Source organism: Hypanus sabinus, chromosome 22 (assembly GCF_030144855.1).
Source record: "Hypanus sabinus isolate sHypSab1 chromosome 22, sHypSab1.hap1, whole genome shotgun sequence".
Classification (NCBI taxonomy): domain Eukaryota; kingdom Metazoa; phylum Chordata; class Chondrichthyes; order Myliobatiformes; family Dasyatidae; genus Hypanus; species Hypanus sabinus.
The window spans coordinates 41,506,403-41,521,269 of NC_082727.1; the positions used below are offsets into that span (position 1 = coordinate 41,506,403).

Consider the following 14,867-nt stretch of genomic DNA (forward strand, 5'->3'; position numbering starts at 1 on the left):
GCATCTGGAGAAATAATTCTATGGTTGTCATTTGCAGTGTACATTGATTAATTTCCAAGCAGTCTTTCAGAACAATGAAATTCAATTTGTCTTCTGTCTGCCTGAGAAAGCAGGATCTCCCAGTGGCCACACATTTTAATTCCACGTCCCATTCCCATTCTGATATGTCTATCCATGGCCTCCTCTACTGTCAAGATGAAGCCACATTCAGGTTGGAGGAACAACATCTTATATACCGTTTGGGTAGCCTCCAATTGATGGCATGAACATTGACTTCTCTAACTTCTGTTAATGCCCCTCCTCCCTGTCTTACCCCATCCCTGATTTATTTTCCCCCCTCTTTTTTTCTCTCTCTGCCCATCACTCTTTGCCTGTTCTCCATCTCCCTCTGGTTTTCCCCTCCCCCTTTCTTTCTCCCTAGGCCTCCCATCCCATGAACCTTTCCCTTCTCCAGCTCTGTATTCCTTTTGCTAATCTCCTTTCAAGCTCTTAGCTTCACCCCACCTCCTCCAGTCTTCTCCTTTCGTTTTGGATTTCCCCCTCCACCTCCTACTTTCAAATCTCTCACTATCTTTTCTCTCAGTTAGTCCTGACGAAGGGTCTTGGCCCGAAACATCGACAGTGCTTCTTCATATAGATGCTGCCTGACCTGCTGCGATCCACCAGCATTGTGTGTGTGTTGCTTGAATTTCCAGCATCTGCAGATATCCTCGTGTTTGCTTTTTAAACTCAATTTGTATCCTTCTTGAAAGTAAACTTGACAAGAATATGTGTTTCTGAGTAATGAAATAAAAACGCTTAACATTTGTTGAAAACATTCAAAATTCAACATATGGTGATTGAACACTTCTGTTGCAAACAGATTGGAAGTGAATCATAAAGTATTTGGAAAGCAATGTGAAGTGGAGTACTTTGCAGAAGTTATTGAACTAGAACAAAAATTTGAAGAAGATTTCCAGAAAGAATTGGAAATGTACAATGAAAAATTGGAAATTTGGAAAAGAAAACAGGTATGTAAGTACACCCTAGAATTAATATTGATCACATTCCAGTTTATCTTCACCAAAAAAAGATGCAATAAATCTAAGTTGATTTGCTTTATAATAATTCTTAAAGTTTGGAAGTTGTAACCCTCCTAGGTCAAATTTCCATGTCAATTTTTCCAATGATATTCTTGACATCTTACCTTTCCAAAGGAACTTTCTCATACATTTATTTAACTCTTGAAAAATCTTCTGCGGTAATTGTATTGGTAGTGTTTGGAATAAATATTGTAATCTTGGCAATATATTCATTTTTTACAGCATTTACTCTGCCTACTAATGTTATTGGTAACGTCATCCACTTATCAAGATCTTTTTGAATTTTTTTCAATAATGGTAAATAATTTAATTTATATAAATTCTTTATATCATTATCACCTCCCTTACCTAAATATTTTATACCATTTATCGGCCATCTAAATTGAGTTATTAGTCGACATTGACTATAATCTCCTTTAGTAAGGGGTAGAATTTCACTTTTATCCCTATTCATTTTGTAGCCTGATATTTTCCCATATTCTTCCAATCTAGAAGATAATTTACTCAGCGAATACAATGGGTTTGTTAAATAAAGCAAAACATCATCAGCAAATAAATTAATCTTATATTCTCCCTGGTTAACTCTGAAACCCATAATATCTGGGTCTGTTCTAATTAATTCAGCTAATGGTTCTATCACCAACACAAATAAAGCAGGTGATAATGGACAACCTTGTCTAGTTGACCTTGTTAACTGAAATGATGTTGAAATTTGACCATTTGTCACTACTTTAGTTTTGGAATTAGTATTTAAGGTTTTAATTCATTTTATAAAAGATACTCCTAATCTATATTTTTCCAATATCTTAAATAAAAAATCCCATTCCAATCTATCAAATGCTTTTTCTGCATCTAAAGCAACTGCCACACTCATTTCCTCCCTCTTTTGTGCCAAATGAATTATGCTAAGTAACCGAGTTACATTATCTGCTGATTGTCTATTTTTGATAAATCCTGTTTGATTCATATGTATTAATTTTAGTAAGTATTTAGATAATCTATTAGATAAAATTTTTGCTATTATTTTATAGTCAGTATTCAACAAAGAAATAGGTCTATATGATGTTGGTTTTAAAAGATCTCTATCTTTTTTTGGCAATACTATTAAAATAGCTGTCGAAAAAGATTCTGGAAGTTTATGCGTTCTTTCCGCTTGGTATATAACTCCATAAAAGGAGGAATTAGTAAATCTTTAAACTTCTTATAAAATTCAGGCGGAAAACCATCTTCTCCTGGAGATTTATTACTCTGAGGTGATCCTAGAGCTTCTTTGACATCTTTTAATGTAAAGGGTATATCTAATCCCTTCTGTTCTTCCGAATTCAATTTTGGAAGAGTTATTTGTGATAAAAACCTTTCTATCTCGACATTATCATTTTGTGATTCTGATTGATACAGTTCAGAATAAAAATTCTTAAAAGTTTCGTTAATTTCTAAAGGTTTATAAGTAATTTTATTTATACTTATTCTAATTGCATTTATTGTTTTGGAAATTTGGTCTTTTTTAACTGCCAAGCAAGAATCTTGTGTGATCTTTCACCTAGTTCGTAATATCTCTGTTTAGTTCTCATAATTGCTTTTTCTGTTCAATATGTCTGAAGTGTATTATATTGTCACTTCTTGTTAACAAGTTGTCTTTGTTTTTTTTCTGTCATATATCTTTGAGATTCTTTTTCTAATTTTGTAATCTCTTTTTCCAATTGATCTATTTCTACCATATATTCCTTCTTAATTTTAGAAGTATAACTTATTATGATTAGAATAGAATTAGGTAAAATAGGAGAAAATATACCAGAAGATTTTATATATAAGTGGGAATCTAAATGGATACAGGAAAAGAAAGAATCTCCTATATTAAGACATTTGATTGATTTATGGGATAAGATAAATGTTGATGATGAGATAAAGAAATCTTTATTAGCAAAGAGACCTTTAATTCAAAATAAACTTATTCCTTTTACAATGGATAACCAACTTTTATACAATTGGTTTCAAAAAGGGATTAGATATATAGGACATTGTTTTGAAGGAGGTATATTAATGTCATTTAATCAATTAAAGAATAAATAAAAATATCAAACGACACTCTTTTTTGTTATTTCTAATTAAGGGCTTATTTAAGAGATAAATTGGGTCAAATAATGTTATTGCCGAAACCTACTGAAATAGAAACTTTAATTCATAAAGGAAAAATTAAAAAAATTATTTCTTGTATGTATAGTTTGATTCAAAATCAGGCAATTAAACAAGGAGTTCATAAGTCAATACAAAAATGGGAAACTGATTTGAATATTAATATTGAAGAAACAAGGTCAAGACTATGTCTTGACAGTATGACAAATACAAGAAATATCTGGATAAGATTAGTGCAATATAATTTTTTACATCAATTATATATTACGCCACAAAAAATAAATAAATTAAACCCAAATTTATCTGATCGATGTTTCCGATGTAATCAAGAAATTGGTACTTTTTTACACTCTACTTGGTCTTGTTTTAAAATTCAACCTTTTTGGACAAATTTAAGAATTTTATTGGAACAAATTATTGGAACACAACTTCCACATAATCGAACATTATTTTTACTAGGCGATATTGAAGGGATAAAACTGAAATCCAAACTGAATAAGTATCAGAAAGAATTCATAAAAATTGCATTGGCAGTAGCCAAATAGGCTATTGCAGTTACTTGGAAATCAGATTCATACTTAAGTATAGATCGTTGGAAGAATGAAATTTTTAGCTGCATTCCACTTGAAAAAATTACTTATAATTTAAGAGATAAATATGAAATATTTCTGAAAATTTGGCACCCTTATTTACAAAAGATAGGATTAAATATATAGGTGCTCCGAAGATAAAATTATTGGTTATCTGGGGAAAGAAATAAATATATATGCTAAAGCTATTATGAACTCTATGGAGCATGTGAGGATCTTCCGATATCCAGGCATTCTTTCTTTCTTTCTTTTTTCTTCTCTCTTTTTTTCTCTTTCTATAGGGATATGCTAGGGGGGAGGGGGGAAGGGTTGATAATTTTTTATATCATTTTTTTCCCTTCTGTAACCTGTTTGAAAATTCAATAAAAAATTTATTAAAAAAAATTGATCACATACAATGTATGGCTGATCAATGGTATTGTGGCATCTGCACCAGACTTCATGGCACTGATTTGAATTGGGCTGGCTCTTTGAATGCCTTCCATCCATGCTTGGTTGAGCATCAAGCTAGTTTTACCTGTACTTGCATGTAATCAGTTCTTACTTAACAGTTTCCCCTAGCTTACAGAATTAATACTTCATACATTGTATACTAATGGAAATATGTTTCCACATGGCTGATATTCTGACTTAGGCATCAGAATTAACTTCTACTTTGGTTGAACTGGTCAATTTCTAAGATTAGATGTATACCTAATTCCGTCAATGCAATCATGCTAAATGTTAACTAAACCAAATATAAAGTAAAATAAGTTCAAATATTCACATACACACTGGGATAAACTGGCATCCCAATTATTGGCCAGGACTTTACTGAGTCTGCCCACTGTCTTCCCTATTTTCAATGTTTCTGAATATGTTATTCATTTATGTTTGTTAATTTAGATTAATATTTATTTCCAGCTATTAAAAAGATTCAACCTCTTGCAGTATGAGATACCCAACTACTTCAAGCAGGCTTCAATCATACCAATATCCAAGAAGAATATGGCAACTTACCTCAACCATCCAGTAGCACTTATATCCTCTGTGACGAAGTGTTTTGTGAGGTTGGTCATGAAGCATATCAACTGTTGCCTGAGGAATTACCTTGATCTGTTCCAATTTGCTGACCATCAAAACGGGTCAACAGTAGATGGAAGCATTTCATTAGTTCTTCACTCAGCTCTGGAATACCTGGACCATGAAGATACACACATCAGGATACTCTTCATTGAATACCGCTCAGTATTCATCCCATCAAAGCTCATCACAAAGTACCAAGGTCTGGGTCCTCACTTTCCTCACTGGCAAACCCTGGTTAGTATGGTTGGCAATATCTCCTCCACACTCACCCTCAACTTCGTAGCTGTGTGCTTAGTCCCCTGCTTTACTCATTTTATGCCCATGGTTGTGCGGCTAAGTACAGATCTTTCTCAGTGTCAGCAGAACCAAAGAGCTGATTATCGACTGCAGGAGGAAGAAGTCAGAGGACCATCAACCATAGTCTTTGTTAGGGGATTGGTGACTGGAGATGGAGTGGGTCAGTAGGTTTAAATTCCTTGCCATTATCATATTGGAAGATCTGTCCTGGGACCAACACAGAATTACCATCATAAAGAAGAAATCTACAGTACATCTACTTTCTTAGAAGTTTGTGTAGATTGGCTTGTGACCAAAAACAGTCAAACCTCTTGATGCACAGTGGAGAGTATCCTAGCTGGTTACATGATGGACTGGTATGAAAACACCAAAGCCCAGGAATGGAAAAGACTATAGAAATTGGTGTCCACAGCCCTGTCCATCACAGGTAAAGCCCTCCTCATCATTAATTACATTTACACAGAACACTGCCGCAAAAAAGCAGCATCCATCATCAAAGACCCACACCATCCAGGCATTGCTCTCTTCTCACTTCTACCATTAGGCAGGAGATATAGAAGCTATAGGTTCGACACGACCAGTTTCAGGAACAGTTTTTTATTTTGCAAATATCAGGCTCCTGAACTGGCATGGATAGCTTCACTCACTACAACTCTGAACTGATCCCACAACCTACAGACTCACTTTCAAAAGATACTTTACTACATATTTGAACAATTTGTTTTCTTTTGCACATTGGCTGTTTGTCAGTCTTAGTTAATGTATATTTTTTCATAACTTCAATTGTATTTCTTTATTTTTCCTGTAAATACCTTCAAGAAATTGAATCTCATGGTAGTATATTGTAATATAAATGTACTTTGTTAATAAATTTACTTAGAACTTTGAAAAGAAAATATATAAAATATGTTTTATGTACCAGCATAAATGCAAAATATTGACCTTGGAGTTTTAAAACAGTATCTAAGGACATGGTCAGGGATAATTTCAGTGATACCTGATAGAGCACCAATAAAAGACATAGCAGCACAGTGGGTTCATTCTCTGGTAGACTGATCTCGTGTCAGCAATGGTTATTGCTGTCAGGCAGATAGCACCCTAACTCAATCCCCTTCTGTTTAAAATGAGCATAGAATGCTCACTTAAACTCATTGGGAAAGGTTATGTTGCTATCGGTGAAGCTACCCTACCTTTAGATTTTAAAAGATCCGACAAATAAAGTAAGACCAAGTTTAATGATGTCATTCCAATAACAAGGTAACCAAAACTGTACAGAATACTTCCAAGTGTCTTGTACATCAAAAATTTGAGAATCTTTGGAAATTCTTATTTGAAAGTTTAGAGGCTGAATCCTTGACTATATTCAAAACGTTGATGGATAATTTTTTTAATCAGCAAAGGGATTGAGAATTATAGACAAAGGGCAGAAGGAGAAGTTGAGGAAAATTAGATCAACATGAGCATACTGAAATAGTGGAGCAAATGCAAGAAGCAGAATGGCCTATTCCTGAGCCTTTATGCTGTGGTCTTATGTTGAACTTGTTAATGATCATGTGTTACATTCCACATGTATTCTTGCATGAAACAGATATATTAGCCACATGTTCTCACATGTATGATCTAAAATACTATATCACACTATTATAACTAGGAGTCACTTAGCTCTACTCAATTTTGTCCACTTTGGTCAAACTGACCTCAGAATTTCACAATCTTATCATTTGATGGAAGTAAAAAGTGTTGTTCTAAATAACCAGATGAATTTTATCCAAAAATGAAGTGTTTCTCTTTGTGCAGATTGCATGGTTCTGTTGGGAAAAAGGCTGAAGTCCTAATCTTCTGCACTTCTCATGGCACAGCATTGCAGGTGCAATATCTGAAGGTTTGATTCTGTTTAGGCCAATACAAAAATTGAGAATAACAGTATTTACATTAGGAAACTTCAATATGAGTGCAAAAAAGCAGAAAATATTCAATTCACCCATTTTGGATAGTTTTATACTTACTGATGGTCTAATGATAAGTTCTCTCCATGCACGGAAATAATTCCCATTAAGAAATTCAGTTGTATCCAAGTGTTTCATACCATGACGTGATTCTCAGTATGGGTTCTGGTTTTATATGTACTACATCTGCTTTAATTTGAAGACAGATTTGTAGCATTACACTTTAACTTCCCATAGTTAAGTTATTCAGTGCTGTTGCTCCTTCTAATATATTTGGTCACTGCTTAATATGTAGTTAAAGTTTCAGTCATAAGACAACTAAACTTCATTTATAAGTCTTATTTTTGAATGTTACCAGAAAGCCAAGGAAAGTAAAGCTACAGAAGAACAAGAATCATTCAATGAATATACTGATGATGATGTAGAAGAGCCTCCAAAACTTCCTGTGCCACCTGATAGGGCAATAATAGAAGACATAGCAAAAAAAAGAATTGCATTAACTTGCAGTCAACAAAAGAAGCCTATTGTGATTCCTAAACTGTCACCAAATATGCTGATAACAGCAGACTCAAATTGCTCTGAGTAAGATTTGTACTCTTAATAGAATGTTTACTTGAATGTAAAAAATTTACAGTGTATTAAATAGGGTGTATTAAATACAGTGTATTAAATAGGGTGCTAATGTAAAATGTAACAGGATAATTTTTTTATGCACCTTGCAATAGAATTTCAATAAAAATTTTGTTATTTTATGTATTTTCCATTATGCTCTCCTTATGATTTTCACTGGCATGGAGATTGCTGACTGCAGAAGTCATCCATCCGCTGGACTGCAAATTCTTGCCTTTTGTAATGATCAGGTTCTTTATCACCCCCGTGCTCAATGAGGTATGAGCTGCTACAGTCTTTTGGGGTTTGAATCAGTCTCAGAAGCCTCTAAATTTTGACACATATGAACCTGTTTTATGAATGCAATATGCTTTGCTTTACCTACTTCCAGTGAACACAAATAATTTTGCCTTTCAGGATATGGACATACATTAAATTCAAATGAACACAGTTAAGTGCAGATTCAAATGTTGATCCCAGCTTTAAATCTCCAAACAGATTACCAGTGAATATGTTATTTTCTTCAAAATTTTGATTATCTTTTACCTTGTCCGTTTCCCCTGTTTCTATTCAATTAAAATCTATTTATCCGAGCTTTGGCTTTATGAGGTATAGCATTTCATAGATTTTCTTTATTTATTATTTTCTTAATTTCCCAGTTTTGATGCTGACAGAAAGGTTGCCTTTCACTTGCAATGAGCAATGTGAGACAATGAAATGGAAGTTTAGTTATTTTCAGGCCTTGTATTAGTTAATCATTGAGATGGGACTGGTGGGGGAAAGTAATGGTGAATCTTTGCAAAATGGAGCAGCACCATAGTGTAGCCATTAGCATAACATTTTACAACACCAGCTGTAAGATTGGGCTTCATTTCCTGCTACTGTCTGTGAGGAGTTTATACATTCTCTCTGTGACCACATAGATTTCCTTTGGATGCTCTGATGTCATCCCTCATTCCAAAGATGTACGAGTTAGGGTATGTAATGTTGGCACCAGAAGCATGGTGACGCTTATGGGCTGCCCCCAAGACAACCTCGGACTGTGTTAGCTGTACATGTATTTGAAATTGACACATTTCACTGTATGTTTTGATGTGACAAATAAAGCTAATCTTAGATCTTATCTTAATCAATGATGAGGACATCCTACACAGCAATGTGTGCCTTAGTTGGATGTATCATACTTGCTTTTCAGAATCACTGAAAGATTCTGTCTCAGCATCTTGCTCCTCCAATATGCTTAAAACTCATTGAATCATAGTATTCTGCATAGTGCAACATACTCAAAACTTTGTGGAGATCCTTACTGATGCACAGTGAAAATACCTCCAGACTTGTCCACAATTAGAGTACTTTAAGAAGTTATACTATTTAGGAAACAGCAGAAAATGAAATGGATGAAAATGGGCAGAGGCCAGCTCAGCAAGTACAGTGGATTCCAGTTAATTGGGCAATCAGTTAATAAGGACAGCCACTTATTTGGGACAACTTTTAAAGAACAAAAAATAATCAACAAAAACGCCAGGATTCCCTTCATTTATTTGGGACTGTACACCTCTTAATTGGTACAGGACACTGTACCAAACAGCTTCTAACTAACATCAGACATGTGCACTTTTGTGGCTGTTAAACACCATAACCTGCTTGCAGCGAACAGTTTTTAAATAGCATTAGTTGTGTGTGCTTCTGTTCAAGAAGCAGTGATTTTTATCACTGATAGTTGGTAAGAAGTAAGCATTAAGACAATTCAGAAATGTTTTGCACACTGCTGTTTCAAACATTCAGGGTTGGAGATGACAAACACAACTGGGAGTGAAAATGACATGATTTCACTACTTCAATAAGTTAGGACAATTTTGAAGGTAGCAGTGTAATTCCTCTGTTGATAACTATTAGGAACCAACACAGATTTATAGTACTGTAGTATTGATAGTTCTAATTTGTTCTGTATTTCATTTATATACAGTTAAATGGTAGTTTGTCTTTTTTTAATAACTTTTTATTATTTGCATGAAACTTTGGCTAATTGGGACAGTTGCTTAATCGGGCCTAAATGTACTGGTCCCGATGTGCCTCAATTAACCAGAATCCACTACATTTTGCTCAGTAAACAAGCTGGAGAATGTAACTTAGCTGTCAGAAATGTAACCTTAAATTAAACTGGATGTATATTTTTTAAATTATTGAATATGTCTTGAAATGATTTCAGACTACTTCAGGAACTTTAACCAACATGATAGGCACTCTGACCATAAGCATTGTAATGTCCTAGGAGAGGTTTCAACCTTTCTTCAGCAAACAATTATATGCTGACAGCTTTTATCTGAAAACCTAAACAACCTTTTGTTTAATACTCCCTTCCTGGGTTACTTAGCACGTATATAAAAGATCTTATCCTTATAATTTTGGCAAAGCAATAGCATACATCACACTTTGACTTAAAATCTGGTGCATCATTCTATGAAGAACCAAATCTCAAGGTTAAGTAACAGTTTCTTTTTTTCCCACTGCTATGGTGTTCTTGAACTGACCTGAAATGCTAATTCTATCTCTGAATGTACTTCCCTCAACTTGCATAAATGTTTTATGTTTATTGTCAGTTAGGTATAATTTATGTTAATTAAGTTTATGTAATTTATGTTTGTATTGTACTGTGCTGCTGCTACGTAAAGCTGATTTACATGGCATTTATACCCTGGATATGTATTCCCATGACAATAAATGTAAAACTGAAACCCAAGCTTGAGATTTGGCAGGCACCAGGTGCATTATGCTTTAAACCCAGACAGTCAGACCGTCAATTAAGTTTGTATATTAAGTTATTTATTAACAGCCAAAAAATCAGGGTTCAATTCCCTCCGCTGTGTGTAAGGAGTTTGTACTTTCACCCTGTGGCCATATGGGTTTCCTCCAGGTGCTCCTGTTTCCTCCCACGTTCCAAACACGTATGAATTAGCAAGCTGCAGACGTGCCATGTTCAGTGCTGGAAGCATGCTGACATTATGGACTGCCCTGGCAAATACGCGGACTGTGTTGGTTGTTGACCAACATGTTTCGATGTTTCAATGTATATATGATAAGTAAAGCTAATCTTGAATCTCTTTAAGACATTTAATCTGACAATAAGTGGGTTATTACATGGTAATTTTCAATACAAAGTAAAATAATTTACTTACAGGCTAGTTTTGACTATGATAGTAGTTAAGTTACAGGACTAAAATGCAGCAATATAGACTAAAGATCTGGAGACTTATTAAAGTTTCACTGTGGCAATTTATTTTAATTTGGAACATTAAATTCAAGCACTGAAATAAATGTAGAATTAAAAGTTTATTATTATATTGATAATCTTAAAACCACAGGACTGGTTTACAAATACCCTGCAGGGAAGAAAATTTGTCCTTGTGTTACTAATGGCTCGTTAATGGTTCACCTACTTAATCAATGCAAGGGTAATTCGGGATGGTTAATAAAATTTGGACTTAACATGCTTCATTAATTAATACCAAATTATGTAATTAATGGAATACATGCTAAAATTTTCTTCTTAATGTTACAAAATGTTGCAGTAACAATGAAATGGTTTTCTTGTATCTCATTTGTATCTAAATGGTATTCTTGTATCTAATTTTAGGGGTGAACTACATAGAAGAATGGAAATACAAAACCATAAATTCTTCATTAGTATTTTGTATAATGACAAATTTGTTTCACACACTGTTACTTCACAACTACAATCAGATTTTACTGTACAATTTGGACAAATATTCAGCATTCAGATTATTCACAAGCCTGAAAACATTAGATTGGAGGTAACTACTATTCAATATTATTATTCATTACCCATGATTATTGTTATCTTTTTGAGCAGCAACTGATTACTGCACAATGGAGGCCAGGTAATGTAACTTAGGTTTTTTAAACAGCGGACTGACATATATATTTGCTGTTGTTGAGATGCTCCAGAGTGGAGAACCAATGAAAATGCATCTGCTGTAGACCTGTTGCAGTGGGTCTAAATCCTTGCTCAGGCAGCAGTTAATTCTAGCCCTAACCAAGCTCTTGAAGCATTTCCTTACAATAGGTGTGAGCTGTTGAGGCAGTTCACTCTGCACTTCTTGGGCACTGGTATGATTGCTGCCCTTTTGAAGCAGCAGGGAAACTTGGAATGCAGTAGTGAAAGTAGTGGAGTTCTAATATTTTTCTGTCATTCATCCTTTGGGGTTTCTTCTGTTTTGAGGGTGTCTGTGAAGAGTAAGAATTTCAAGTTGTATACTTTATACATCCTCGGATATTAAATGGAACTGTTGAAAATAACCTTGAACACTCAGATTTTCAATACCCAAATAAGTCAGGGCCTGATGCTTTGCAAGGGTTCATCCCTTTGAAGGATGTTCTGACATTGACTTCTAAAACAGATTACAGGTTCACTGGATACTGTGGAGATTCGCACAAGTATAGTATTATCCTCTCTTTCAAAGTATGCATAAAAGGCATTGATCTCACTCTGGAGATAAGCATCACTGCCAGATATGCTGTTAGATTTCATCTTATAGGAAATGGTGAATTTGTGGAATTTGTTACCACATGCAGCTGTGGAGGCCAGGTCATTGGGTGTATTTAAGGTAGAGATTAATACGTTCTAGATTGGACATAGCATTAAAGGTCACGGAGAGAAGGCCAGGGAATGGGGCAGAGGAGGGGGAAAAAAGGATCAGCCATGATAGAATGGTGAAGCAGACTTGATATACCAAATGGCCTAATTCTGCTCCTATGTCTTATGTCCTATGGTAAAGGAATGCACAGCACAGTTGCCTCCATTGGAATAGTATTTCATATAAACCAATCCCCTATGGATTTTTGTTTTTGCCACATTTCATTGTTCACAAATATGTCTGACAAGTGACTGGGGAATGTGTCACTGAGTGTTGTATAATCAGACTAATCTATCACAGTTCAATTGCTGATTTTGTGCAAGCTAGAAGATGCGAGGCTGGAGTGTGGAACATTTCCTATGTGTGTAAGCATGATAGATGCAAGGCCTGAGTTTAAAGATTGTTGTTAGATGAAGGATGTGTATGGTACATTATTAGTGTTCCCTGTTCACAATTATTCAAAAACATTTAAGAATCAATGAAACAATTAGAAATTGTAAAAATGGTTAAAACTTACTAACAAACAAAACACAAAAATGAATACATTTTAACAAACTTCCTAAGCTCCCTCCAGATTTTGGACTGTACAAAGAATATAGAACAATCCCGTACAGGAACAGGTTCTTTAATCCACTATTTCAGTACCAACCACGATGACAATCTAACAAATCTCAGCTGCCTGCATGTGATCAATATCCCTCTCCTCCCTGTTCATGTGTCTGTCTAAGTGCCTCTTAAACATTGCTATCATACCTGTTTCACGTTATGGTGAGCTTCTTTGTAACAGTACAGGACTTCAAAGACCAATCAAGGTATCCTGAATTTCTTTCAGTAGTTATTTAGATAAATGCTGGTAGTCAGCGCTGAACTGCCAGCATTTCCCACCAGTTCTGATATTATGGCATAAAATACTTCCATTTTCCATGTGCAGAAGGTGTTAAACAAACTACAAAATGCAACCATTGATTTAAATTTTAATCTCTTACCACAGCAGCATAATTCTAGTTCATCTCAGAGAACTGAGCATCGAAAGTCACATAATTGTGACCTATAAAGCTTATATTGTAATCTTGAAATACAGGTAACATATTTTTGGAGATCTCTGCTAAATAACTTACACAAATATCAAATTTGTCTGCTTTTTGCAGCCACACCATCGGTATATAACATTTCAGACACCTAAGGCTGTAGGAGAAACAGTTTGGATCCAATACTGTTTTAATTTCCGTTAGAAGGTTGCTATGCTAAATATGCTACCAGACATACCCAAACCAGATGCAATAAATGAACCCGGAGATTCGCAGTCTACTAAGGGCTAGATCTGTGGTGTTCAAGATCAGTAATCCAGAACTATACAAGAAATTCAGTTACAATCTGTGGAAGACTAAGAGTGAGAAGGCAATTCTGATTGAAGTTAGAGATGGAATCTGATGCACGTCAGCTCTGGTAGGACTTGCAGGTGATTATTTCCTACAAGGCATAATGTAACATCATAAATGGCTGTGAGCTTATGAGCTCAAGACCTTTCATGAATGCTTTGAAAGGGGGAATAAAGTTGCACGTGTGTGAATCCCAGTAGCATTTGGCAATCCTGTGACGTCTGTCTCAGAAGTCTATGTCAGAACATTTTTCAAGAGGGTGAATGAATTTTTGCAATGTATCAGGATCCTGATGGTGCACCTGATAGGGCACTGAAAACCCATGCCATCCAACTGGAGTGTTCAAGGACATCTTTAATCTCTCTCTACTGTAGTTTGAGGTTCCCACTTGCTTCAAAAAGGCATCAATCATACCAGTGGTAAAGAAGAACAGGGTGAGTCACCTCAATGCCTATCACCTATATGTACTCACATGAAGTGCCTTGATGTGCTTTGAGAGATTGATCATGACCAAAATGATGAACTCACACCTCAGCAAAAATTGAACCTGTTGCAATTTGCCTTCTGTCACGATAGGCCTACAGCAGATGTAATCTCATTGGTTCTCCATTTGCTTTTGGACCAGCTGGAGAACAGCAATACATTCGTCAGGGTGCTGTTTATTGATTACAGTTCAGATGCCATCATGCCACCTGTGTTAAATTTCTACGGATGTACCATGGAGAGCATTCTAACTGGTTGCATCACCATCTGGCATGGAGGGACCTCTGCACAGTATCAGAGAAATCTGCAAAGGGTTGCAAACTGAGTCAGCCCCATCATGGACACTTGCCTCTGCAACATCAAAGACATCTTCAAAGGGCATTGCTTCAAAAAGGCGGGATCTATCATTTAGTGCCCTACCCCCCCATCACCCAGGACATGTTAAGGATGATGGGAGTCTGAAGACACACACTCAGTGCTTTAGGAATAGCTTCTTTCCCTCCACCATCAAATTTCTGAATGAATGATGAAATAGCCGCTGAACACTACTTCACTACTTTTGCTTCCAATTTGCACTACTTATTTAATTTAAATTTTAAGTATGAATTGTTACTATAATTTATAGCAT

At 35.3% G+C, this 14,867-nt stretch overlaps 2 protein-coding genes across 3 annotated transcripts in view; both read left to right on the forward strand.

Moving 5' to 3' along the window:
- The window catches only part of LOC132379705 (protein CC2D2B-like), a 144,834-nt gene that overhangs the window by 66,201 nt on the left and 63,766 nt on the right, over positions 1-14,867 (forward strand). The window contains exons 14-17 of the mRNA XM_059947995.1: positions 863-1,010; positions 4,691-5,323; positions 7,472-7,695; positions 11,357-11,534. Of these exons, the coding sequence (XP_059803978.1) occupies positions 863-1,010; positions 4,691-5,323; positions 7,472-7,695; positions 11,357-11,534 (1,183 nt within the window). The remainder of the gene's footprint in view (positions 1-862; positions 1,011-4,690; positions 5,324-7,471; positions 7,696-11,356; positions 11,535-14,867) is intronic.
- On the forward strand, positions 1,287-7,795 carry LOC132379560 (uncharacterized). Of its 2 annotated transcripts, XM_059947611.1 has the most exons (3): positions 1,287-1,379; positions 4,709-5,104; positions 7,472-7,795. In XM_059947611.1, exons 1-3 carry the CDS (start codon positions 1,323-1,325, stop codon positions 7,697-7,699), a joined length of 681 nt encoding a protein of 226 aa, XP_059803594.1. In that variant the 5' UTR covers positions 1,287-1,322; the 3' UTR covers positions 7,700-7,795. The 2 variants fall into 2 exon arrangements, with proteins under 2 accessions (XP_059803594.1, XP_059803593.1); XM_059947610.1 differs by lacking the exon at positions 7,472-7,795 and having other exon boundaries at positions 4,709-5,993.